The 27,084-nt window shown below is 41.7% G+C and overlaps 1 protein-coding gene across 4 annotated transcripts in view; it reads left to right on the forward strand.

Moving 5' to 3' along the window:
- The window catches only part of Oca2 (OCA2 melanosomal transmembrane protein), a 279,093-nt gene that overhangs the window by 32,562 nt on the left and 219,447 nt on the right, over positions 1 to 27,084 (forward strand). For 3 of the 4 annotated variants that reach the window (XM_076935176.1, XM_076935182.1, XM_034486390.2), the window contains exons 3-9: positions 5,591 to 5,686; positions 8,576 to 8,764; positions 11,313 to 11,370; positions 12,530 to 12,602; positions 20,591 to 20,751; positions 22,335 to 22,414; positions 23,941 to 24,094. In XM_076935176.1, coding sequence (XP_076791291.1) covers positions 5,591 to 5,686; positions 8,576 to 8,764; positions 11,313 to 11,370; positions 12,530 to 12,602; positions 20,591 to 20,751; positions 22,335 to 22,414; positions 23,941 to 24,094 — 811 coding nt within the window. The remainder of the gene's footprint in view (positions 1 to 5,590; positions 5,687 to 8,575; positions 8,765 to 11,312; positions 11,371 to 12,529; positions 12,603 to 20,590; positions 20,752 to 22,334; positions 22,415 to 23,940; positions 24,095 to 27,084) is intronic. The other variant, XM_076935183.1, reaches the window with a different exon arrangement.

Here is a 27,084-nt window from a genome sequence, read left to right on the forward strand (position 1 = left end):
GAGAGAAAGAGGCAGAGAGAAGCAGAGAGGCAGAGAGAGAGAGACAGAGAGAGAGGCAGAGAGAGAGGCAGAGAGAGAGAGGCAGAGAGAGAGGCAGGGAGAGAAAGAGGCAGAGAGAAGCAGAGAGGCAGAGAGAGAGAGACAGAGAGAGAGGCAGAGAGAGAGAGAGGCAGAGAGAGAAAGAGGCAGAGAGAGAGGCAGGGAGAGAAAGAGGCAGAGAGAGGCAGAGAGAGAGAGAGAGAGGCAGAGAGAGAGGCAGAGAGAGAGAGGCAGGGAGGCAGAGAGAGAGAGAGAGAGAGAGAGAGAGAGAGAGAGAGAGAGAGAGAGAGAGAGAGAGAGAGAGGCGGAGGCGGAGGCGGAGGCGGAGGCGGAGGCGGAGGCGGAGGCGGAGGCGGAGGCGGAGGCAGAAAGTGGATCTCTGAATTTGGTGACAGCCTGGGCTACATAGCCAGTTCCAGATCATCCAGACCTAGCAGTGAGACTATCTCAAACACAACAAAACAAAGAAATTGGTAATGCCTTAATTTCTTTCTCAGTTTTGAAGGTTAGATTAGTAGACGTAGAGTTTTAGTCAACTAATTTTTAAGTGGTTTTTGCTCAACACTTTAAATACGTACCTCTGCTGTCTCTTCTCCTGGATTTCTGCTGAGAGTCTCACTGATGATCTCTGAGAAATGATGGATCACTTCTTTTTTCTTGTTTTCAAGGGTTCTGCTTTGTCTTTCACCAAGCTAACATCACAAGTTGTAGCATTTTTGGGTTCTTGTGTTTACCCTACTTGCAGTTTGTTGAGATTCTTGTACTTCCACATTTATGTCTTCTATCAAACTTAGGAAATTTTTTAGCCAGCATTTCTTCAAATATTTTTCCTGCTTTTCTCTCTCTTTTTTGAAACTTCCAAAATACATAGTGAGTTCAGTTCCACAGATGTTGGATCTCTCTTCAGGTATCATTTTTATTTTCTGTTATTCTCCCATATTTGATGCTTTGTTTTATTTTAAAGTTTTCTAGTTTCCTCTACTTGTTAAGTCAGCTGCTAACGGTTTTTTTGGGAGGCTGGGGAGATGGTTTAGTGGGTAAAGTCCTCACTCCACAAACATAATGCCCTGAGGCTGGATCTGTAATACCTACATGAGTCAGAGCTGGTGGCTTGCAGCCTAACCTGGCACTAGAAAGGCACAGGTGGGAAGATCCTATGAACTCACTGGCTGACAAGGGAACCTAGCTAAATGATGAGTTCCATGTTTGGTGAGAAGCTTTATCTCAAAAAGTAAGATGAAGAAGTAACTAAAGATGATGTTCCAACATCATCAGTCTCTGGCCTCCTCGTACACTCAGGTAGGCATGCATGTGCATGAATACACACATACATACACACACACACACACACACACACACACACACACACACTGACACACAGATATAGTGAAGTTTTCAAATAATTTATATTTTTTTGTTCAGTTCCATTTGAAAATTTCTCTTTTTTGTTTATATTCTAAATTTTATTCATTTTTTTATTTTACTTGTTACCCTTAGATTTTTGTCTATTTTTTAAAAATAAGGTCTTATGGACATAAGGTTCACCTGGAAGCTGTATAGACATGGTTGGCCTGGAATTCATGATTCTGTCTGTCTATACCTCCCCAGTGTTGGGATTATTGGGGTTACCGCCACACTTCATTTATACTGGACTGGGGATTGAACGTAGATCTCCGTGTGTACAAGGCATGCACTTTACCGACTGAGCCACAGCTCCAGGCATGTTTGTAAATATACATTATGAGGCACCTTTTTACCGATTGGCTGGGCACACTTGAGTTTGAAGGTCATTTTGAGATAGGGGTCTCTGACCCTTCCACGTGCTTACTAAGTGTGAATTTTGCTTGATCGTATATATGGCATTTTCAATTTTCTGATATGCATGGCTGCTTTTGAATATCTTACTTTCCTTGTTAAAAAAATATTCCTTGTAATTTAAGTGGGGTTGGGGCAGAGGGATAGGCGAGGGAAGCCAGTGGTGGGTGGATTAGTTAAAAGTAAGAATGTATGAAGAAGCATTATAGAAATCTACTAGTTTATAAATTAATAAAGGTACTATTTATAATAACATATAAACTAATACATATACTAATATTTAAGACTTTACTTTTGACAGAAGTACCTTATATGAGTAGGTAATAATACTGTGGTCAGAAGGATGGATTATTAAGTGAAAATCTCAGTGTCAGTGTTAGTCAGAGGGTACTTCCCTTTGAGTTATTGGCCAGAGTGGCCCTCGGAGGCACACAAAATAACACAGGCTACTGACATTATTCTGGGTTGCCCACCAGAACTGGTTGATAAAACTCTATTGTTGAAGACACCATGTTCTTTGGATGCAGGTCACATAAAAATCAACCATGGCTGAACAGGAAACCATTTCCATGCTTTCTGGCTTACATGGTGACAGAAGGTGCTAAACAGAATTGTTGGGGCAGAAAAGACATCCAGAGTTTCAGCTGGCTCTAGACCTTGCATGTTACGATTACTGACCTTCCTTGAAAACTTTGTCCGATGTTGCAACAGTGGCATGTTTATTATAGGAGCAATCAACTGCTTTCCTGTTAGAGCTGAGGCCTGCTTTACAGGAAAGATTGCGTGCCTTGTACTAAACCTGCTCAAAAGTTTGTGACTGGGAGAGCAGAGGCCCTGGACGGGAGGACTACCCATTGTTGTTGTGGTAACTTGTCCTGTTGTAAACTGCCTGCTAAATACTTACATTCACACCCTTAGATCTGTGTTGCTCTCAACTTTGGTATGAGCTTCTTTTTACAGCGGGTAGTGATTTATGCAGAGAATCCTAACTGGTCAGAGTATAAGTACCTGTGAGTGTTTAACTGTGGATGAACTATTTATATTAACTTCTTCCCTCTTATCCATGGCTCAGAGAACATCTGCAGAAGACTGGGTAATATGAATGTAAGAACAGATTGGATGGGGAGGAGAGCAGTGAAAAGCTGATTTCTGGACATGGCATGGGTGTTGTACAGATCATCTCAGTGGCCCTGGTCCCCTGCAGTAGACCTGTGCAGTATTGAGACAGTCAAAATTCCAGCATGGATGATGGAGGGGCCCCTGAGGATCCACTCTTGGCTAATCGGTGCTTGATGGTTGCTGAGACAATAGATGGCCCTTCTCTCATAGAAATAAAAATAGCAATCGTTGGATGCAAGAGTTTATGAATAACAGAACCAAAAAGAAGTCATGAAGATAGAAAAAGGAGGGAGTGGAAAGCTCTGGAGCCGATATTTTTCAACCTGTGCGCCGTGACCCCTTTGACAACTTTCTATCTCCAAAAATATTTATAATACATTTCCTAACATTATAGCTCTGTACCATTTCCTAGAGAGAACAGAGGTGCCCAAGAACCCTGCTTGAAGGAGCTGTTAAAAAAAAAGGGAACATGTCAGGATAGAAAGATTGGATAGAGTTCTTGACTTAGGCACACCAAAAAGGGAAGGAAAGATGGCTCAGTGTTTAAGAACAATGACTGCTCTTTCAGAGGACCCAGGTTACTTTCCCAACACCTACATGGCAGCTCATAACCACCTGCAACTCCAGTCTTAGGAAATCCAATGCCCTCTTCTGACCTTGCAGGGTACAAGGGATGGATGCATGTGGTTCACAGACACATATGCTGACAAAATACCAATACACATAAAAGTAAATACATGTTTTAAAATAAGGGAAAGTATGAAAAGAATTCTGCCTGGGACAGTTAATAATTAGCATGCTTTCACAGTTCAAACTGACTTGAATCATTGGAGGAGCTGGCTCCCCCATCTCCCATAACTGACTCAGGTCTTCTGGTGCATTTATACAAGTGTCCCAGTGTGGCACTTAGTATCAAGCTGTTCTCTGTCCTAGCCTGAGTGTTTACAGAGTACTTCTGGGAAAGCTCACTGTTGCAAGGACCTTGTTCATAATAATTTAACTCCTCTGTGCTTCTATTTTCTCAGCCATGTGAAGAGAAACACACATATTATATATATAAGGACTCACACACAAGTACACATACACACAGGCATATATACATATACACACGTGCACACATTTACATGCATACACACGTTTTTGTTTTTCTCAGAAATCATGAGATATAAGTGAAAGGTGCACATGCCTGTACTAATTTTGAGTAACTGGCAGACACAAAAAAGATGTTAACAAATTAAACAATTATACATAATTTTAGGATTCAGAGATCCTTACTGTTAACATGTTTTAAAACTTCTTTTTAGTCTTTTAAAAAAAAAAATAGGATAGCCTAGAATGTGTAAGTTTGTAATATTATTACATTTACTATGTCTTTATTTAATTTTTGAAATTATACATATTTGTACAATTTCTGAGGATATCCATTCATGCTGCCTCCCCTCCAGCTTCCTCTACATCAGTGGGTCCCAACCTAATGCTGGGACCTTTTTATACAGTTCTTCCTAATGTGGTGACTGGCAACCATAAAAGTATTTTCCTTGCTACTTCATAGCTGTAATTTTACTACTGTTAGGAAATGTATTATAAATATTTTTGGAGATAGAAAGTTGTCAAAGGGGTCATGGCGCACAGGTTGAAAATATCGGCTCAGAAAAAAATGCTCAGAAGTCACATGCTTATTCTAGGTAAACCCCTTTTCTAATTCTTGAGATATGGTACTTGTTGTTAGACACAGATGAGAGCCCGATTTTCACTTATCCATGAGAAAGCCTTGTTGTCCATGTCTCAGGTAAACCCATGAGAGAAAGCAAATGGAATTATTTTTCTTAAATTCCTTCCTTGTTGTCATTTGCTCATTTACAATTTGAAAGAATTGCTGTTATTCCTCTGGGTAAATGGTTCATGATGGCCATAGAACCTCTGTATGATATGGGCTCTGCAAGAGAGGTAATACACTGGTGCATAAGGTAATTAAGTAGGCAAATGACTTCCTTAACCTCTGATGAAAATTCCTTTCACTTTATGTGTACACACTGTCTGGTTTGAGTGATGCCTTTATGGCGGCTTCTTCTTCACTGGACAGGCTAACATAGCAAAAGGGCATCCTGTCCAGGGCAAATTTTTGTTTAGTTTCAGTTGTGACTAATATGCTATGTTTCCTGACAGCAGTTTTCTTGCCATCTCATTCTGAACTGTTTGCCCTGACTTCTGATGCCTGTTCTTCTAATGGGAGCTATGAGGGCATGTCCCAAGACATATGCTGATCTCAGGAGACAGAATTTTCTATGTATAAAAAGACCCATCAGAACTTAATGGTTCTTATGGATGCAAAGTGCTGCATGGAAATACTAAGGTGGACACTGGGTTATCTGCTAAAGTGAGCCCCAAAGCTTCAGCCTATAACAGATGGCCTTTCATCTAGGAACCTGCTTTGTACTTTTGATCTTCTTTAATCTGGAAAAGAGAACTCTCTATAGTTGTTTCTCTTAAGTTCCAGCTTTTACTGTTCAGAGAGAACTCTGGCCATTTGGATCTCAATTATGTCTGAACCAAGCAGTCCATTCCTGTAAGCATCAGTCCACCTTGGTGATTCCAGTTCCTTCCCTGTCTTTCCTAGGACTCATTCGCCTTTGTCTGAGTTCAGCTCCAGCTTGAAAGATCTTTCTTTTAAGGAAGATACTCCTCTGCTCTGGAATTCTCCACAAAAGAAAAGGTGAGTATTTTTTTTAAACTAAATTAATAACTTCCTGGAAAATATCTGTGGTTCTGAGTATTGTTTGTTTCACAAATGATAGCAAATTCTTCCTGAGATAGGAATTTTTATTTGGCATGCTTGATCTCTGCCAGATCCTTGGGCATCTATTACAGTAGATATTCATGATTTGGGATTGTAGCCTGTGGCTTGTAAATATGCTTTGGGCATAACCCTGGAATGATGACCTCATAAATGTGTGCACCCATGCATATATACAATTCTGACAGGCTGTCTCATTGACCCCGAGGATTAACCTTTATACACTGGAATATAACTAAATTCTCTTATTCCTCTCTGAGAAATAGCTGAAAACAAACATCTACACATTTATTTCTTTAGTTATGTCTCTTGAATTATTTAGTCAACTAGTAAGAGCTGACACATTTCCAATGTGCAATTCACCACAAAGCAGCAATGTACAAGAATTTGTTCTGGGCAGCATGGCTTGGGTGCTAGCTTGGCTCATGTTGGGGGCCAGAGCAAGCTGGAAGCCAAAAACTCAAGGCAACTTTGCTTACATTACATTCTCCTTTTCTTCTTCTGCATGAAGTGAATTAAGGCATTGGTTGTGGGCTTACCTGACAATAAGCCCTGTGAGCTCCAATTATGACACAATTATGTGTCATTTATGCAATCATGACACATCTGTCTCCTAAATACTTATGAGCTTTCACCCCACACCAAAAGATTCTTTTAAGATTTATTGTTAAAATTAATTCATTGAAAATTTCATACAATGTATTTTGATCACACTTCCTTTCTCACGACATTTGCCAGATTCACCCTCCCTCCTAGACCTTCTCAATTTTGTGCTTTCATTTCAACAACAACAACAACAACAACAACAACAACAACAACAACAACCTCTTGAGTCCATTTTCTGTTACTCATATACTCTTGGATTTGTGGCCATCCACAAAACAAAGAGAAACCAAGCTGGTAATGATTGGAAGCAGTGTTTCTATGGCTCAGCTTTCACAGCGCTGGAGGGTGCTATACACACTGCTAGAAGAGAAAAGAAACCATCAATCTCACCTAGTTGTGAGTCCTGATAACTACTATAATGACTATTCTGTCAAGGAAAGCCCAAGTCCAGAGAACAAGTCTCTATGGAGTGCTCAGGCACAAATGGGACATCTATATTGCCCCTCCTCCCAACATTCAGGGAACATTATAGAATAGGGGTTATAAAGAATCATTACAGGACCATTGAACAAACTCAGAACAGTTTGGGCTGCCTGTAGAAGGTCTACACAAGACCGAGCCACTCTATTCAAAGGGTGGGTCATGAAGTTATATGTTTAGCTGAGAACTATTGGCTGCTGGAGGAGGAAGAGCCAATTTTTTAAAAGGGATATGGCCTCTCATAAATTGTCATGCTCTGGTGGATGACCCTACACGCCTCCACACACACAAGGGGCACTAATTGAAGTCAGTGGACCATAAAGGGGGGAAGAAGGTGATATAAAGTCAGCAGAGTGTGTGGAGAGTTCTGGGAGAATTCAGAAAGTAAAATAAGCAACAGATGTTGTCAAAATTCATACTATACATACATGAAAGCTCAGATAATGTATACATAAAAATAAAAATTAAAAAAGATATTGGTGGTTGGGGAATCTTTTGTCTGCTTTTACCACCTTTCCTTTGTTACAGTTTAACTTGAATAGTAGTTTGTCATGAAAACAACCATTGCTTTGTATTTTTACAGTAGGACCAAGTGTCATTTCAGAGAACTCAGGACAATGACACTGGGTTGGAAAGTGCTCCATACCAGAACTAACATGGCAGTCACTCTCCACATGTGATGGTTCAGCTTCAGCTTTCCAGTTGTGCTGGCACAATTCAAGTCTCTGGAGCAGATGGGTAGAATCCACTTCTACTTCTCAGAGAGCCCCAGTGTGCAGCACTTGGCCATTACATTGTGGTTAAACCAACTTAGTTGCTGTCTGTAAGATAAGTGATCTTGTAAATAGTTATCTTTTAATTTAATTCTGTGACTGGAAAATGCCCATGTTTGAAAAATACTATCACTCTTCTTATTTGTTGGAAACACCCACAACTGCAGCAAAACTGGAACTAAGAAACTGCTTTCTGGAGAAGCAGGTTGCTGTCTGCACTGTGTACAGTGCACCTGTTTAAATAAACATGTGACACCAGATCTCAGCTATGATTAATATTAAGATCATCATCACATGGAGTAGGTCTAGCTAGAGAGTGAGTGCTCACGAACATCAAAGAGAAGGACATCAAGGAAGGAGCATGGACTGTCTGAGACAGAAGCAGCTGAGCTAGAACATCAGATAAATCATAAGTCCTCTTTCTAACAGTTTCATTATGAAACTGAATAGCCCCACAAAATTTGAGTTAAATGTCTTCAAGAAAGACACATTGCCAGAAGTATGAGACAATGCCATGATGTCTATGGTCCTGTCTCATTGCTGTGACCAAATGCTCGACAAAACAGCTTAAGGAAGCAAAGGGACATCATGGTGGTATCATGGTTATTATCATGGTGGTAAAGTTACGGCAACAGGAGTGTCAGGTGGCTGGTCACATTGCACCTGCAGTCAAAAAGCAGAGAGATGAAAGCCATTGGTCAGCCAGGTTTCTCCTTTTTATTTTGTTGGGGATCCCAGTCCGTTGAAGGGTGCTACCCATATTTGGGTGGTCCTTCCCAGATTAATTAACCAGATTGAGAACCTGCCTTGTAGACATGCTCAGGGATTTGTCTCCCAGGTAATACTGACAATCAGTGTTAAGTACCACAACTTCTTGAAAGACCAACATTGTTTTTGAGGGAGATACCATTTCAGGAAATATAAACACAGTTTTTTTTTTTCTTTCCAGGTCACAGTTCATGCCTATTCATCACCCAGAATTCATAGCTACTGAAGATTCTTGGGAAAATGGCCTTACTGCCTGGGAGCAAAAATGCATGCTGGGTAAAGAGGTTGCAGATTTGTCTGCTTTGGCCTCCTCAGAGAAAGGGGATCATGCAGGCAGTGTCCACCTTCGAACACAAGTCTCCAAGCTTGGGTAGGTGGATGTGGAGAGACAGCTCTGGCAGTAGATAAGTGGCTGTATGTAGCTTTCTGTATGCCCTGAGGCTTGCCCATACTTCATCCTTTCGAAAACCTAAGGTTTAAAGGAGGATAAACTTATCCTGTTTAGCCAGGCTACATTTTTTTTTTTCCAGTAGTATTTGTTCTTTCCTTAGGCTACAGGAGACACATAGGTCAGCCCTGCAAAATCAGCAGGTTACTGACCAAGTCACAAGGAAGCCTGATGTAATACCCAAGTGAGCTGCATTTCCTATTCATCCCTTCCTGCTTATGAGGCCAGCCAGCATCTTTTTGACAAATAGAATAACTGGGTTTAGAGATCCCTGTGGTGTTTTCAAATTTACTGTCTTGTAGGATTCAGTGTCCTCCTGTGTGGTAAAAAGTGGGAGCCGTAGGCTTCTAGGGCGTGGGTGGAGGGATGTGTGTGGGAGGGCTAAGAGGATTTTCCGGCCTCCGGAGTGGCCCGCAGAGTGTCCTTATTTTACATAGTTCATCTGCTTCACTTCCTTCTTCACATATACTTATTCGGAGAAAGTTCTCCTTAGGTAAAAGTGTTTGAAATTCCATCTCCAGGGAAAGACCAAGGCTTGGGAGCTAAAGTCAGTAGTCCCCATTTAAGGTTTGAAGCAGCTGGATGACTATGACAGGGCTGTGTATGGCTGTGCAGTTACCTGCTGTGACATGACGTCCCTTCACTCCATTGCCTTCTGTGGGCTTACTTAAAGATGCTGTGTATGGCCAAGATGAGATGAAACTTCCCAGTGTGGGTGATGTTGTGTCACTGTGCTTGCTGATTGGTCTTTTCTGAAGATACTGGAAAGGTTGGTGGACTCAGTTTTAGGCCTCATGTGTATTTATCTATCCTCATAGAGGTCCAATGCCAAGCCATTACCAAGTCACCCTATTGGTTTCTGAACACGTGTGACAGTTATGCGGAGGAATAGTAGCTGGGATCCTTTCATCTTGACTATGAACTGTCTCTTTTAACCTGCTTCCCAACCATCGGCAGATTCTTCACCATGACTGCTCTCAGCTCTTCTGTTAGGCATAATATATCGCTGCCTCACAGATCTGCTCTGAAACTTTACAAATCATGAAATTATGTTTGGAGATCTAGCTACAGAGTCATTGAAGGAGAGCCATTCACTAACTGTATATCTGTAGTGAACCCATTCACTAACTGTATATATAACTGTGTGTAACAGAGCAGCTGAATGCAGTAGGCTCAGTCTCGGGGATAAACACAATCAGGAGATAAGAGAGTGAAGAGTGGCTTATTACTTGGCAACAAATAAGGAAGACACTGTGGGTGATTTTCAAAGCAGTGTCTCAAGTAAACCCAACAAAGGGCTTCATCGAGGGAACAGTAGTACTTTCATCAAGTAAGACTCATCTTACAAATGTCTCTGGGCTGGAGGTTCTTCAGCATGGCAGGCACTTTGATACAGGGAGCCCATAAGAGATGACCACCTAAACATACTTTATAGCTAACTGCAAGCCTTTATTCTACTCAGTTGGAATCAAGCAAGTACTGAGGGACCCACATATAGCCCTGAGTGTCCAGAACACAAGATTTTTGAAGGCAGAAACCAAGTCCTGGTATCTTGCTTAGCAGCTTCAGCACAGAGGACGGGACTTGGAGTAAGCAAGCAGTTTGAAAGAAGCTAAGAGGATTCTGCACCATCCGACTAAGATAAGGTAGCTAGGATGTCCTGACCTTAGGTTCCTAGAATAGCTCTGAGTAATTTTCCATGGATTCTCCATCAAGGAGATCAGTTTCTTGTTAAATGACCTCAGCAAGAGTACAAGAGGAGGAACCACTGGATTGTCTTGTTCCGTCACAACTTCAGTGACTTGCTTCTATAATATCACTAGCTCAAACCCTTGGTGGACAAAGAACTCCTCTGGGCAGAGACTATAATAAAATGGTTTTAAGTTTGTTTTTGCTCAACTAACATGCCATTGTGAGTGTATCTGCTTTTTTTTTTATAAGTTTCTCTGAAAGGCCTATCTCCAATCAAAAGCAACTTTAGAGGCGTGTCTGGTCTTCTGAATGGGCAGCAGCTTTCTGCAAGCATATACTATTACCCTGAAAGTACCTGTGGGGTTGCTAACAACAAGTCTAGATAGTTCTAGGCATGAAGAGCAAAGAGCAAGAGATGTTTTCTTCTGAATTGTCAGCTCTGCTGTACATCAGTTATGTTTAAAAAAAAGTGACACTTAGGGTGTCTCAACCATACTTTATACTTTAAAAACAAAAGCCATTAGAGTCCCAACTTAAGTAGGAGCCATCAGGACAGAATTTGGAAGTGTGAAGGATTATTTGTCAAACCGTTAAGTCTAAGAATGCAAAGTAAAAGCTTACCATTGTCAAATTTCCAGGACGTCTTCTAACACATAAGGAGCTGAAGAAGTGAAGAAAGCAATCAGAAGCTGTCCCATTATAGGCTCTCTTGCTTTCTGCGTATCCCAAACAGAGGCTGGTGCTCTGTGGGACTCAGGACCTCGCTTTTCTCTTGCAGGTGCTGTGTGCGGTGGATGAAGATCACAGGCTTGTTTGTTTTTGTGGTGCTGTGCTCTGTGAGTACCAACGTCATCTAAAACTACTATCGGACTAGTGTGGGTCCTGGGGGCCCTCCTGGGTGGACACAGCCCTGTGTGCTTTGGGACGAATGGCAGAGGGGCCTGAGGTCTGGGACCTTGTGTTAGCACTGATCGGCTGATTTCTTTGAAGAAGACACTGAGCGTGCATGGACATGACAGGCTGATGGGTGCTGATGGAAGCCCGCTCTGAGTGGAAGCCACTGGTTAGGCTTTTGTGTGTAGGCAGGAGTCTGTATATCTCTCTGTAACTTGTAGTCTGCAAAAAAAAAAAAAAAAAAAAAAAAAAAAAAAAAAAAGACTCATCTCATTACTTCTGCCTGAATGAGTACAGTCAATTCCTAAGTTCTGTGTGCGAGGGTCCAAAATCAGGCACTCTTGGTCATCAAATGGAAACAAACATCCTGAACTCTGGAAACCTCACAGTTTAATTACGTTTTGGCTACTAATGTTCCCCAGGATGTCTACTCACAAATTGAGTGGTACTAAAGCCTTCACTGAGCAGACCTTGAAGGGTTTCTGGGATGTCTGAGGAAGGGTCAGAGTCTATCAGTTTTTTCTCGAGCCCAAAAGACAACATGAGCTCAATCTTCAGGCTTTAGTTTAGTTTAGTTTAGTTTAGTTTAGTTTTAATTTGGAAAATGAACTTTTTTTTATTTTTATTTTTTTTACTTGTAGACACATCTGAAAGAATTTGAGAAATTGCTTTGAGCTTTCATAGTATGGCCTCTTCTCATTAATTTCTCTAATCTCTTCCATTTTAATTAATAATGTTCTTTGCAATTTCCACAAACATGTTAGAATGGTCACTGAAGTCCATTTCTTTGTTCTCCTAAGTAGGAAAATGACATGTCTGCACTTTGACAGTTTAATTTGTGGCTGGGTATTTAGGAGCTGTCAAAATAGACTTTAGAAGTGTGAATTCTTAAAATTGGAAAATATCAACAATCAAGGTTCACTGTAGCTAAGATAGGTCAATGAATAAAAATATTTTTACATCCTAATGCTTTTAGGGCAAGCTGGTGAAATGTGGATGCATAAATCACACCTCTATTTTTTTTTTACAGTAGTTAAAATGATATAAATCCTATATTCTTTATATTATAGATATATAATTAAATATTTTTAACGGTTACAGATTTTATTCAGCCTGTATCCAGATGAAGGAAAGTTCTGGCAGCTGTTGGCCGTGTCACCACTGGAAAACTACTGTATCCAAAGTATGCATGAGATAGCAGTTACCCCTGGCTGAAATTTGCAAGGCAAAGCCATTCAGAAATGATTACACCTGTTAAGAGGCACAGACTGTGACAGTCAGTATTCTTTCTACATGTACTGTTGCTTTAGGATGTACTGGTGGGCAGGAAGTCCAGGTTTCCCAAAGGTCTAGTGTCATATGTTCTGTGCCTGTCTTCCCTTTCTTCTAGCATTTTGATACAGATAACTTCTATTGACATGTCTTCAAGTTGTGGTTCTTAGCTTTGACCATATCTTCTGTTCAGTTGCTGTTTTTGTGCCTTCATTTTCTCTTGCCTTGGAGTCTTCTGTTGAAAACCATCATATAGGATAGTTGGATACTGAGTTCCATGGAGTTTTTAAGGATAGAGACAGAACATGTTCTCACTTGTTCTACTTGGAGGGTTGATGTGAACCTAGTCAGCTGGTGTAGGGAGTGTTGGAAGACTGGAGTGAATGTGTAGTGTCTGACTTGCGTATGGCCATGTCAAGGACTCTAATGCTTCAGATCATGGGAATTACATACAGATATTGACAGTGCAAAACTAACAACTACAGCTTCATCTGCGATCTGAGACTGCTCCCCTACAGAGACCTCCTACTCAGATTAGCTAACTCCTCCCCCTTGTGTCTCACACAGTGAGTGTGCTGAGTTCTGGGTTGTATAATTGGTGTCCTCTGTTAGAGCGAGCACAGCCCACCTGATCCCAGCTTTTCTGTATATGTGTCTGTTTTTTCTTCATTCCCAATTTGCTCCAGTCATTTCCAGGATAATGCAATGCAAAGCATGGTGAGTGAAGACTTGGAATAGGGGGTCCTAACTATGGGGAACCTGCATAGTCAAGTCCACACTCCTGAGAGAAGTTTGCAAAGAAAGAGAAAGAGAAAGAGAAAGAGGAAGAGGAAGAAGAAGAGGAAGATAAGAGGGGCGGCACAATTCCAAGGACTGGTTACAAAACATGGGATAAGTGGAATCTAGAGACAGGCGGTCAGTTATATATTGGTGCTTTGGGGGGAGATTTTGAGAAACTGTGGAAGTAAGATACAATATTGTATCTTCATCAGATTTGAGATTATGTTCAGGAGGTGCGCCCTTAGTTTCCTGAGAAATGGACAGTAGTTTTGCCTGGTTGGGAGGAAATGGGATGACTGAGGGATTGGGGACATGGCTGAGGGACCCCAGCATATTCCCATTTTCACTTTTAGTTTATGGAGTCTTAAGCATGATTCTATAGGTCAGCCACTGTTCCCTCACAGGAGGGAAGGCTCTTTAGAATTGGTTCCTGGGGAGTCCAGCCTCATCAGCCTTGCTGCTATGGCTATGAAAAGTTGACAATCAATACATTATCCATAGTAAAACTTACCAACAAGTTAACATAGCCATCATAAAGATACAGAAAGCATTAACCAGTAAGTGGGAAAAACCTTGTTGCTGAGATTCACCAGGGCCTATAAGAATGGTGCCCAGGCTCATTTCAGGGGCAGGATCCTTACATCTTGTGTGTGTGCGTGTGTATGTGTGTGTGTGTGTGTACCAATGGCATATATTTTTTGTTACTATGTCTCTGTAGTATAGTTTGAGTTCAGGTATTGCAATACCTCTAACATTGTTCTTTCTGCTTAGTGCGATTTTAGTCACTCAGGATCTTTTGTGTTTCATAGTTATTTTACTACTTCTATAAAGAGTGTCATTATGTTTTGATGGGGATTGCATGACTCTGCAGATTGCTTTAGGCAATACAGCCATTTTTCACATTAATTTTGCTAGTCCATGAGCACCTGTGGCCTTTCCATCTCCTAGGATCATCTTTAATTTCTTCTTGTTTTAAACACCTTAAAGTTTTCATGGCAAGGTCTTTTACCTCCTTGGTTAGATTTACTCCCAGGCATTTAAAAATGTTATTTCAAATGAAGTTTTTAAAAGTCTCTGAAAATTCTCTCTTAAAAAATGAAGAAGCTAATGCACTTAAAGAGCTAAATTTTCATATGTATTATATATACACTTTAGTTCACATGTATGATATATACACTTTAGTTCATATGTATTATATATACACTTTAGTTCACATGTATTATATATACCCTTTAGTTCACATGTATTATATATACACTTTAGTTCATATGTATTATATATACACTTTAGTTCACATGTATTATATATACACTTTAGTTCACATGTATTATATATACACTTTAGAAAATTTGGGCATTTTTCTATCTGTCTTCTGTATAGCTTAATTTTCATGTCCTTGTGAAGGTGTCTCTCTCAGGTTTTGAGAGGTTCACTCCAGGGTTGCTGTGCCATCTGACTAAGCCTTTGCTCACTTCCTTGTATTTTCTTCATTATGGAAAGGGATGCCGGAATTTCAGTTGGAGAAGCACTTCCATGTGAGAACACCGTGGAGCTAGGATTTTGATAGATTTCCCTCCATCTCACATTCTTGGGTGAAAAAAAAAAAAACTAAGACTTTCTCCTGCTGTTTTTTTGTTCCCCTCTTCTTTCTTTTCCAAAGCACTGGTTTCATCTTCACTACCAAGACTTGAATGCTGTGCTCTCTACCACTGGGCGACTTTGTGGCAGATGGCTAAAATCCCCTGCAGACCTACATAGTTGCTGGGTCATGTCTTCCATGAGGCTAATGGAGAGAAAAAGAGAGAGGCATCAGAAGGCAATTGATAGTACTTAGTGCTGTGCTGGGACATCTTGTAAGCACCAACAGTAAAACCCTGGTCACTTAGGCATCCTGCACGGTCAGTGGTTTAGAAGGAGAATGGACATCATCAGGTGTCATGGTTAGAATGGAGTGGAGTGGCACTATTTGGAGGTGTGGCCTTGTTGGGGTAGGTGTCATTGTGGGGATGGGCTTAAATACCCTCAACCTAGCTGCCTGGAAGTCAGTATTCTGCTAGCAGCCTTCAGATGAAGATGTGGAACTCTCCTGCACCATGCCCGCCTGAATGCTGCCATATTCCCTCCTTGATGGTAATGGACTGAACCTCTGAACCTGTAAGCCAGGCTTACTTGGTCATGGTGTCTGTTAATAGCAGTAAAATTCTCACCAAGACAACAGGTATAGCCTTCTTACCTTCCTACCACAATGTGACATAAAGCTCTTCACGGAAAGTCATATGTGCTAGTCTCTACCAAGGGGCCCATGGCCTGTCTTATCCAGTTGCTCATGTGTTTTTTGGCAACACAGATGACAGGGAGCTCTATTTCTTATTTCCTGGCTTTTTGCACATTGGGATAAAGGAAGAGACAGAAAGAGATGGGAGAGATCAGGGCAGCCAGGCTAGAGGGCAGGGGTGCTGGAGGATTTAGGATTGTTCACAGGAGCCTGATTCTGGCTTCACATGGGCTCCTTAGAACAAATCCAATGTCGCCACAGATGTCCCATGGCTCCTGTCTCCAGACATTAGGCTCTAAATGCACAGTGAAGGTTTTTAAAAGCTGCTGGCCTGTAGCCTTTTGGGCCTTAATGAGTGAAGAGGTGGGTGCCAACTTGGTTTTGTGTGTTGCAGAGGATGTACTCAGACTCTACAGAACTCAGTTTTGCTAGAATTTAGGAAGAGGAGATAATAGGTTAATTACTCCCAGAAAAAAAAAAAAAAAAAAAAAAAATCACTCCAAGCACCCAGAGATTAAAAAAAAAAATCTTTTTAGTGAGTGGTTGACTGCAGCCCCTAAATCAAGGATCCTTCACACAGAACACAAATCTTCCATAACTTATATAGAGATTTGAGCCATCATTTTGCACTCTTGCATACACTTTCATGTGTAAGTTGCTTTTAGGTTCCTGTCCCCACGTTACATGTAAATCAATTAAACACTTTTACAGGTACAAAAACTGTAAGCTCTAGTCAGTTTGGACAAATGGGGAATTTGCAGAGCAGAGAGATTGTTGGGCCAGCTGTTAACCAGGGTCATTCAGCCTGCCTGGAGAATTATGTTCTACCTGGTAAGGGATCCAGAGCTCAATAAATAGCTGTTAGCCAGGGTCATCTCTGAACTAACAGAAAGCATGCTCACCGACATCGGTTTGTCATTTTTAATTACTTTCCCCCCAGTTTAGGTCTAGGAGGTTGGTTGGTGAGGCATGACTGTGATCTTGGGATCTTAGCACTTGGGATGCTGAGGTAGGAGGATTGCAACTTCAAAATGAAAATCTGCATGCTGAGACCCTGTTAGGAACCAAAACAAAGAAACAGGCAGACAAGGTGTGTGGGATGGAACAGGGTTCTGACCTTTGAGGGCAGTTCTTAGACGAAAAAGAATTAAGCAGAGGCTGGATGTTCTCCTCTCTTGACCCCTGCTAGCCTTCCTGGTTGGAGCTGAGGCCAGAGACACAGGATATGTGCTGCGACAGGAAAGGCTCTTGGATGAAGAGCCACTGGCCCTCAGTTGGGGAAGAGCAAGGCTCTATCTTCCTTGTGAACATCTGCGTCTCCTTGTAGCAGTCAGGCTGTGTCAGCTCAGTAATTGCAGGGTTTATTTTAGAAACCTGTAATTGCAGGCACCTGAAGTTCTTTGTCCCTGAATTGTTCTCTATGCTTGTTATAGGAGAGGATGGCAAGGCTCCCAGACCATTTTGTAAAGGAGCAGAGGCCAGTTACCCATTACCTACAGGTTACTAGATTTGACACCCTCTTTTCCCCCTCCCTTCTTTCTCAACAGTTCACTCTTTCTTTTTCTTCTTTCTTTCCATGCTCTTTTCCAGCCCTCTTCACACCTTGAGCAGTGGCAAGAACAAGCAGTGAATGTAGAGGAAATGGCACAGGGAAAGAAAACAATTTCCCCCATTGCCCTTTTAGCTCCAAATAGGACCCCGTAAATTAGAGTACCAAAACACAGATAGAACAAATACACACACATGTATCCACTCACAAATATACACATATACACAAACATGTATGTGTACATATAGCTATATATATGAACATATGTATATGTAAAATAAGAATTATTTTAAGGATTGGCTCACATAATTGTGAACACTGAGAAGTCCACTTGCAAGTACAAGTGGAATTCAAAAGGCCTGAGTGGTTGGGGTCTGATGGTGTGTGTTCCAGTCTGAGACTGAAGGTCTGAGCCTAGAGCAGGAAGTGAAGATCTGTGTCGTGAGTGAGTGAGCTGATCAAATCCTCCCTTGGGGAGCATTTTCATCTGGATTCAGTGGGTTGGATGATACCTGCTATTCTGGGGAAAACACTCAGCTTACTTCAGTGCACCAGTTCAAATGTTAATTCTTTTGTTTTAGAAACATCCTCACAGGCATACGCTGTAACTATCATTAAGCAAATACCTGGACATCTTGTAACCTGGGCAAATTGACTCTCAAAGTAACGATTGCAAAAGAAAGAATCCTCAGGTGGTGTCAGGAGGAAGACAGCTTGCAGGCCAAGGACAAGACTAAAATTAAGGTCCAGTACAAAAAGAGGATCAAAGCTTGGCCAAGCAGGGAACCTGGACCTGGTAATACTGAGCCTAATGTTTGATGGCTCCATAGTGAAGTGAAAGGTGAGCTTTTGGGGGATTCAACAGTGTAGGTGTCAGCCTCCTTTAGAGACTGTCCCCTGTCCCGCAGCAAACAGCGTCTGCTCTTCTAGAGTGTCTTCTTCCTCCTGCTACAAGTCTGGATCTGGGTACTGGGACAACCAACATCGGAGTGGAGGAGGAAGTCCCTGTCCTCAGAGGAGCAATGAGAGGTGAGGAGGCCAACAGGACCTCTAAGGGGATGCTGAGTTAGGTCTTGAATGGCATAAATGTAGGCGAATGGGCGAGGCAGGAGGAACGGGGCTGATGGATCAGAAGAAGCATCTTTTCCTGTTCTTGTCTGACTGGAACTCTGGTCTAGGTTCAGAGGACTCCAAGGATGATTCTATAAACAAATGTTTATCTGGCAACCATGTTCTGTTTAAGGGTATCTAACGATTTGAGAATCCATTGTTGTCCAGAAAAGTTAAAGAAAAGAAAAGGAAAGAAAAGAAAAGCAAACGAAAGAAAAAAAATAAGAGCTATACCTGTTAGGCAGAAAATCTAAGATAGGCTTCAACCACTGTGAATAAGTGTGCATGACTTCACACAGAGTACAGCAGAACACGGGCAGAGTGGTAGAAGCTCTGCAGAAGAGAGGGCTCACTGAAGATGGGTGTTCCTGTGCAGAGCGAGACACTGACTGGATTAGGATCGCACTATAGCTGGAAGCCTTGGGTTAAAAAAAATTGCCCGTTATCGGGTAGGGCTCAACCTCCACCCCAGGGGTAGGGTATCGGGTAGGGTATCGGGTAGGGCTCAACCTCCACCCTAGCACAATGGGGAACTTCAGGTTGGGCTTGGCACCCTGGGCTGGGGCTCCCACTGGGAAAAAGAAAGATGGCTACATGTGTAGGGCTTATGCTCCCTAGGTTTTTGTATTGTTCATTTGAATGGCTAATTGTCGAGTGTTTTTAAAATTTACCTAGTCTCCTCCCTACTACTGCTTTTAGACACCCACAAAGACTCACGGGTTTTCAGAGGTAGGAGAAGAATAATTACTACACTGAGGACAAAGGCTTTGTTTTACTCAGCAGTTGATAAATACCCGAATACTGGGTTAGACGGCAATTCTAAGATTTACCCCTAGGTGGCACTGTCCTACTTTCTGCTGTCTTTATGACCATTACTTTTTTTTTTTTTTTTTTTTTTTTTTTTCCTGTTAATTCTAGTTCCTGTCACGAAGGACCAGGACTTGAAAAGTTTCAGTCTGGCAAAGCAACAGGGTCTCTGTGACTTTTTTCTTTGTAAATTCTGTTCCACGAGTGACTTTCATTTTCCATTTGCCCCTTCTATATCCAAGTATCAAGCAGCTCAGAATAGCTGTAACACAGATCACAAGGCTCACCAAACATTTTCTTTACGAAGATTCTTTGTACAATTGTTTAAAACAGTATATTTTGAAGATTTAAAAAGAAAACAATAAAAAAGAAAATGAGTCATTTACTAACTGGCTTCCCCCAACACTGAAAAGAAAACCTCCAGGTACTCTGCCCACAATAAACCAAATACATTTCTAGGGACTGGAGGCAGAACAAAGGAACTGGCCACTACAAAATCCTGAACCCAGCAAGCTCTTTCTGAAGTCTTCGGAGACCTGGGTCAAAATGCCTAGGCTAGCCGTCCTGTGCAATCTACGATTGCACTTACATACTCCATGATACTAGGACCTGGCAGCAGAGGTGCGTGGTTCTGAGAGCTAAGATACAACTGAGGAGTACGACCTCCCATGTTTGTGCAACACACAGTCAGGGATGTAGGAGCTGAGGAGAAGGACTCTGTGCAGTGCCCACTGTCATGGGAAGAACTGTGAAGTGGGAGGGGCCTGTTTCCCTGATAGGCCCTGATTGACGGAGAGCTCGACTTTCAACACGCATTGCTGTGGATGCCATTTATTGTTTCCAGTTTCAGAATGCTTTTAATTCCCATCATGATTTCACACCTTATAACCAGGGGGATAGGAGGGCTTTGGGTGGTGGGGGAGAATGGGGTAAGGGAATAAAATCTGAAATGTAAATATAATATCCAATAAAAAAGAACCAGGGGGTTGATACCCTATAACTTGAATGTAGGTATGGGTTAGTTCATTCATGAGGGCACCCGGCCTTCTATGGGCCCATGGACTTGAATGGAAACTTTATGCCGGCTGTAAATAGACTATGCAGGAAGACAGTCTTGAGTACTGGGTAGATATCATTCAGAACTCAAGCAGCAGGCACTCAACATGAGGATGCAACACAGAACCAATTGTCTGTGTAGTAGTGGGGGCTGGGGTGGTAAGTGGGCCAAGTATCTGGATCAAATGGCTGGATGTACATTTCTTTGTGAGCTTTACTAGAGGGTGTGTGTGTGTGTGTGTGTGTGTGTGTGTGACTGGGGAATGGTAGGAGTTCCTTCCTTGTTCTTTGGTTCACCTTGATGCACCTTCAGCTGTGAACCTCAGTGGCCACGCGGACTCCATAATGCTTCAGCTGGACCTGGCTGGGGCCTTAATGGCTGGTGGAGCAAGTGGTTCAGGGAAAGAAGAACATGTCACAGTGCTGGTGACCCAGACAGACACAGTGGGCAACAGACGGCGGCGACCACAGCAGGTTATTACTTTCACATCATTTGAAAGATATTGTAAAATCTCATTACATCCTATTATAAATTGAGTTTCCTACTGAATGGATTTGATGGAAGCCAAAAGGCAGTAACTCCATTATTAGTGAAGTCACTGATACTTATCTTGCGCTTTGTCATTGAAATTCTTTTTCCATGCTATTACAGTCAAGTTGCACTTGCAAGTTCTTCATGCAATAATGAAAAGAAAAAAGAAAGATTAGTCGCTTATTCAGGGAAGCATTTTGGACTTTAGCAATTTTTGTTGTAAAATGCAAGTCAGAGACTCACCTGATGCCACAGAGTACAGGTGGATCCCACAGCTGCGTTGTGTTGGGGGCAATTGCTAAGCACATAGGTTCCTGAGCCCTGTGTCTGTTGGCCCTGTGAAGACTCCCACTTTCAGCTCCCATTCTGCAAATGCACCTGGGCCCAGGAGGAAAGCCAGCAGTAATCATAGCCTGGGCATCAAAGCCTTGATGCTCATCCATGGAGCCTCCCCTGTCCCCAAGAGGTGTTAGTGACTCCACTGGATACTCACAGGAACTCCTGCATGGAAGGTATGTCCTGTGCTCAGGGGTTTTCCCCTAATGTCAACCAACCATCAGAAGGAAACCCTATTTGAGCAAGACTGTACCCTTACACATTCCTGATCCGTACATCATGATCTGCAGAGCAAAAGTCTAATTATAACCAGCGATGGTAATTGTCAATGGCTGGTATAAACCAACATGCTAAACTATAGAATGATCTTAAGACAGGAACTCAGTTCCCAGTCAAGGACCAAGACTGTTGCAGTGCAAAAGGGAAGCATAGTGTGTCTACCCTGTGCCTGTTGATTCTTGTGCAGAAGACAATGGGGCAAATCCTAATGCCTCTAACACTATTTACATGTGAAATTTTTTAATTGGCAGAGTGTGTATATATACGCTTACATGGTAGAGTGTAGTTTGACACCGGCATATAATGTATAATAATCAAATCAGAGTAGTTGACATTGTTAGTAAAGGACAATGACACCGAGAAACCTCATGACGAGGTTCTCTGCAGAGCTGTATTTGAGAGCCCCTGTGTCCAGTTCTTTCTGTCTGTGGGGGAGACTCCTGTCCTCCCCGGGAAGTTTTCTCTCTGGTCCTCCAGACTGCTGGCTCAGGGCAGGTTTGTCTGCAGCAGCTGCTGTCCCAGCTCTGCTCTGTGGGAAGGAGCTGCTATGACACAGCATGCGGGAGTTTCTTGGGGCAGCAGGAGGCAATTCTAAGAAAGCATTATTTTATTTTATTTTTTTGTAAGTTGCCTGAGAGGACTAAAAAGCCCAGGACTCAAATAATTCCAATAACTAGTGATTTATTTTACTCACAAATCAGTATTGTTGGTCTTCCTTACCCACAGGTTCTACATTCAAGGATTAGATCAACTGTTGTTTGAGAACATTTGTTAAAAAAAAAATATATATATATATATATATATATATATATATATATATATATATATGTCTGTACTGAATATATACCCCTATGTTACATGGTGGCTATTCCCAAAGACTTACTGTCATTTTACATTTTGGCTTCTACAGGTCACTCACAATTGGACTGTCTTTTTAAATCCGAGAAGTGAGCACGTGGTGGTGAGCAGAACCTTCGAGATAGTGAGCAGGTGGGTTTTTGGATGATTTTTCTGGGTAAGGCTTACCATCTTACTCTGACATATCAGAGTATCCAAGACTGAGCGATTTATAGGGAATAACAGTTTCTTTATCTACTGTTCTGGAGGCTGAGAAGTCTGAAAGCACAGGGCCAATAACATCTTGGCACAGAGGCTGTTTTGTTGCATCCAATGGCAAGACTGAGAAGGCCTGCAAGTCTGGGGCATCTTCTCCCACAGCCACAGCTATGATATGAGGACTCATTCTTAGGAGCTCAGGAAACCCTGTGCACCTTTCCTATAACCCCACTAAATACTATCTACATATAAATCTGCAGGCTAAGGACTTTTTGAATGGCACAGTCAAACTATATCACTTACTTAAAGAAGCTTAGCCTACAGGACATCAAACATGGGCATGCCTACAATATGCACTTATAATGCTTACATGATCTGAACAAGGTTATGCATTCACTGTAGACAGCAGGTGCAAAATCTCAGTAGGACACATTGTAACCATCCTGGTCAGGACATAAGAGGATTGACTTCAGTACCCACTTTGAAGCAAAGGCAAGTTTTAGTCAATGTTCAAATTTTATTAATATTATACAAATATTGTCAGTTTACATAAGGGACTCTCAGTATCTTTGGTTTTGGTATCTTTGGGGGGAGGAGGGTCCTAGATTTTGGTATCTTTGGATATTTGGGGATGCTCAATCTCTTGTATACTCTGGGGAGTTTGAGGCTTCTTTTGCTTTTTATATAACTAAAGGCACTCTATTTTTGATCTCTATTCCTGGTTCCTCCCAGCCAGTTAGGTGCATACCCTTGAGGGCTGAAGCATCACACATTCTTACACAGAACTTAAGAGACTGGGAATCTGACATCTAGTTGATGACAGGCTTGGCTTCTTGGATCACAGATGTTATCTTCTTTTGTCTTTCCTGCACGTCTGTGTCCTGATCTCTTCTGAAGGACAGATGTCCCACTGAATTAGGCCCACCCTCATGATTTCACTTCATCATTGTGACTTCCTTAAGAGCCATCTCTAAATAATCACATTCTGAGGGATTCAGAGTAAGTTGTTCAACATATGAACTTGGGGCAGGAATGGACACTACTAGGCTCACCAGGGTTTTACTGAGCGACTTTTACAAAAGAGCTCCTTTTTCTGTATGTCACACTTGATTATCCCCAGGCCTGCCACTTTCGGCTCTGCTCAGCACTACTGGGGACCAAAGTTTTAAGTAGGTGATGATGCCAGAGCGCTCCTGTGCTCATGAGGATGAAGACAATGAGAAGCTAAATCTATTGCCATTGTGCAGGCTAATTGTTGGACTGGCACCTGCAAAAGGCTGAAGAGCTCTTGTTGAGTGGCCCAGAAAGACTTGTGCCCTATGTCATAGGCCAGTACTCAGGGCTTTTCTGTCTGTGAGATTATGCATTAGGCTGAATGACTTGCTAGAAAGAATACTGAGGAAGTATATTATTTCCTTTGTGTCCCTGACCAACATCAAGGTCTTTGATTTATTTTGCAGGGAGGCTGTTTCTATCAGCATCCAGGCCTCTCTCCAACAGACTCACCTTGTTCCTCTCTTGCTGGCCCATCAGTTCCTTGGGGCGAGTGTTGAAGCACAAGTGGCAAGCGCGGTGGCCATCCTAGCAGGGGTTTATACTCTGATCATATTTGAGGTAACTACCATGCCTGTGTTCTATGGTCTACCATTGCTCATGGTCAGGACAGTTTGTGGGATGCTTTGATAGACTCAGTTTTATTTAGTCAAACTGGAAAGGTGTAATTTCTAAGGATTCTAGGTAGGAAATCAACTGCCCCCAAATAGTTACTGAATCTTGGGCACTGACAAAAACAAGAGGGATTGTGAAAGGACCAGAAAAGCTTAGTGAGCTGTCTGTAAGTAGTCATTTATGTACTTTGTAATTAAATTTTTAATGTTGAGTTTCGAGTACTTATATACTTGAGATATAAAGGCTTGGTTGGCTGTACATTTGCAAATGTTTTCTTCTAGGGTGGCTTATAAAGTTGGTGGGTCTTAAAGAGCATGATTTTACTGTTCCATCTAAGAACCTATTGCTCTGATGTAGTTCCTTAAAATATTTAACGTTTTAGCTTTGAGCTGCTTCTTGAATCTGAGTGAGTTGTAGGTGGAGGCTCCTTTTCAGATCCATGGATGCCCTATTACCCCAGCAACATTTATTGAGAAAGCTTTCTCTCCTCTTCTGAATTGCTTTTGTTCCTGTATAATTTTTTTAAAAGTAATTGGAGGGGCTGAAGAGATGGCTCAGTGGTTAAGAGCATTTTTTTGTTGTTGTTGTTGTAGAAGACCTGGGTTTAATTCCCAAAATTCACATGGAGTCTCACAGATGTCCATAACTCCAGTTCCAGGGGATCTGATCCCTCCTTTTTTTGTTTCCACCAGGCGTGTACATGGTGAACAGACATACAAACAAGTAAAACACATATCTAAAAAATGTAAAAAAGCAATTGGAGACTTTGTGGGGCATATGTCTGCATTCTGTCTCAGCACATTGGTTAAGTGCCTATTCATCTCTTCCCACACTGTCTTGATGATAGCAGGTGTATCCTGTCTTCACACTGGAGAGAACATCTCTCACTTGCACACTCCCCTCACCCCACAAGTTGTTCAGTACAGTGGCCATTCCTGCTTGCTATACACTTTATATGCTCTTATAGTCCATGAATATAGTGTATCTCTTGATTGTTTTAAAATCTTTGTACAGATTCTATGACCTTCTGGGTTGATTTTGTGTACTGTCATTTTCTTGATCTCATGGGAGTATTTTTTTTAAATAGTATTCTTGAGATTTTAAAGATAGACTATAATAGCATAAGTAGTGGGGGTATTTCCATTTTTTTCTTTCTAATCTGAATCCTTTAAGTTCCTATTTGTTTGGTTGTTTGCTTATTTTGCTTCTTTACAGTATATTGAATAAGGTAATAAAATGGTGTGGTGGTTTGAATATGCCTGGCCCAGGGAGTGGCATTATTAGGAAGTGTGGCCTTGCTGGAGGAAGTGTGTCACTGTGGGGGTGGACTTTGAGAGCTTCCTTCTAGCTGCCTGAGGATGCCAGCCTTTTCCTGGTTTCCTTCTGATTAAGATGTAGAATTCTTGGCTCCTTCTCCAGCATTGTGTCTCCCAGGATGCTGCCATTCTTCCTGCTATGATGATAATAGACTGAATCTCTGAACCTGTAAGCTAGCCCCAATTAAATGTTGTCCCTTATAAGAGTTATCTTGGTCATGGTGTTTCTTCGCAGCAATAGAAACTCCAACTAAGCCAGGTAGTGAGAGTGGGCATCCTTGCTGTGCTCTCTGATCACACAGGAAGGACTTCCATTAGTTGGACCTCACCTGTTGTTTTGTGAATGCAGCTTGTGGACTTGGGGGAATCTCTTTCTTTTCCAGTGGTATTGAGAAACTTTCCCATAATAGGCTGTTAAGTTTTAAGTGTACTTTTTCCCCCTGTCAGCCCCTGTAGTCATTTGATTGGTTTGCATTAGGTAACTACTACACTAGATTGATTTATGTTAGGACATACTTTGGAATCCTACTTATATGTCTGGATCAAATGTTTCCTAAGTGACTGTACTACTGTATTCTTATCCTTTCATTTAGCTTCATCCTCCAGATTTTGACCTTTGTGTTTCAGTTTTGTTAATTTTCTCTTTAAAAATTTTCAATGTATTTTTTATTTTGTTATTTTTTTTTTTTTTGAGGGGATGGAGCATTGATATATTGGCCAGGCTGGCCTCAAACACAGGTGATCCTCTGGTCTCATCCTCCTTGAGTATCTGGGGCTAAATGTATGTGCTACCATATCTGGCTTAGATATAAGCTGTTTAATTGTAAACTTCAGCACTTTTCTGTTTTCTTTCAGTTATATAATTAGAGTTAAATTTCTGTATGGTCAGAGAACTTACTATACATTCAATGCAAGTTTATTAATTTTTCATGACCTACGGTTTTTAATCTGACTTGACTTATATTTTGCTGACTGAAAGAAATAGGAAATTTTCTATTTTATGACACTAGTGTAACTTGCACCTAAAAATTAACTATGTAACAACTTGTAAAATCCCTAGGTTAAGAAGGAAAAGAAATTTGTAAAAGTGTTAGAGCAGTTATGTTTTGGTTTGCGCTTCTGTAACTTTTGTGCTTCCAGAATTCTGTAGATTGCCTCTACTGGAGCAAGTTCCAGTGGGCAAGAGGTGTGTCCAGAAGTGAGGCCGACACTGTAGTTTCCCTAGGTTGCTCTCAGACTTAACATGTGAGGACTCAGAAGAGTCCCTATGTCGGAATCCCAGTTCTTTCCCCAGAACTAGAGGTCTCTAGGGTCTGAAGACAGGCACCCTCAGCCTACATAGCTGCTGTCTGATGTCACTGCCCTAAGGAAGCAAGTCCTGGAGTGAGCCAACGAACCCACCCACTCATTCTCCCGATATATTGTTGTCAATGCTTCCTGGACAACTGTCTCTGCTATCTGTAGTTGTGACCTGTCTCCTGGTCTTGCCTCATCTGTTCTGTGTAGGACCCCCCCCTCCCCTTATCATGCCTGCTCGTCAATGTTGAGGCCAGTGTCTTGTAAGAACCTGGCTGAAGCTAGCTCAATAAACAAACACATATCCCTAGAGTACCTATAGAT

This window comes from Arvicanthis niloticus, chromosome 1, assembly GCF_011762505.2.
Source record: "Arvicanthis niloticus isolate mArvNil1 chromosome 1, mArvNil1.pat.X, whole genome shotgun sequence".
Taxonomy (NCBI): Eukaryota; Metazoa; Chordata; class Mammalia; order Rodentia; family Muridae; genus Arvicanthis; species Arvicanthis niloticus.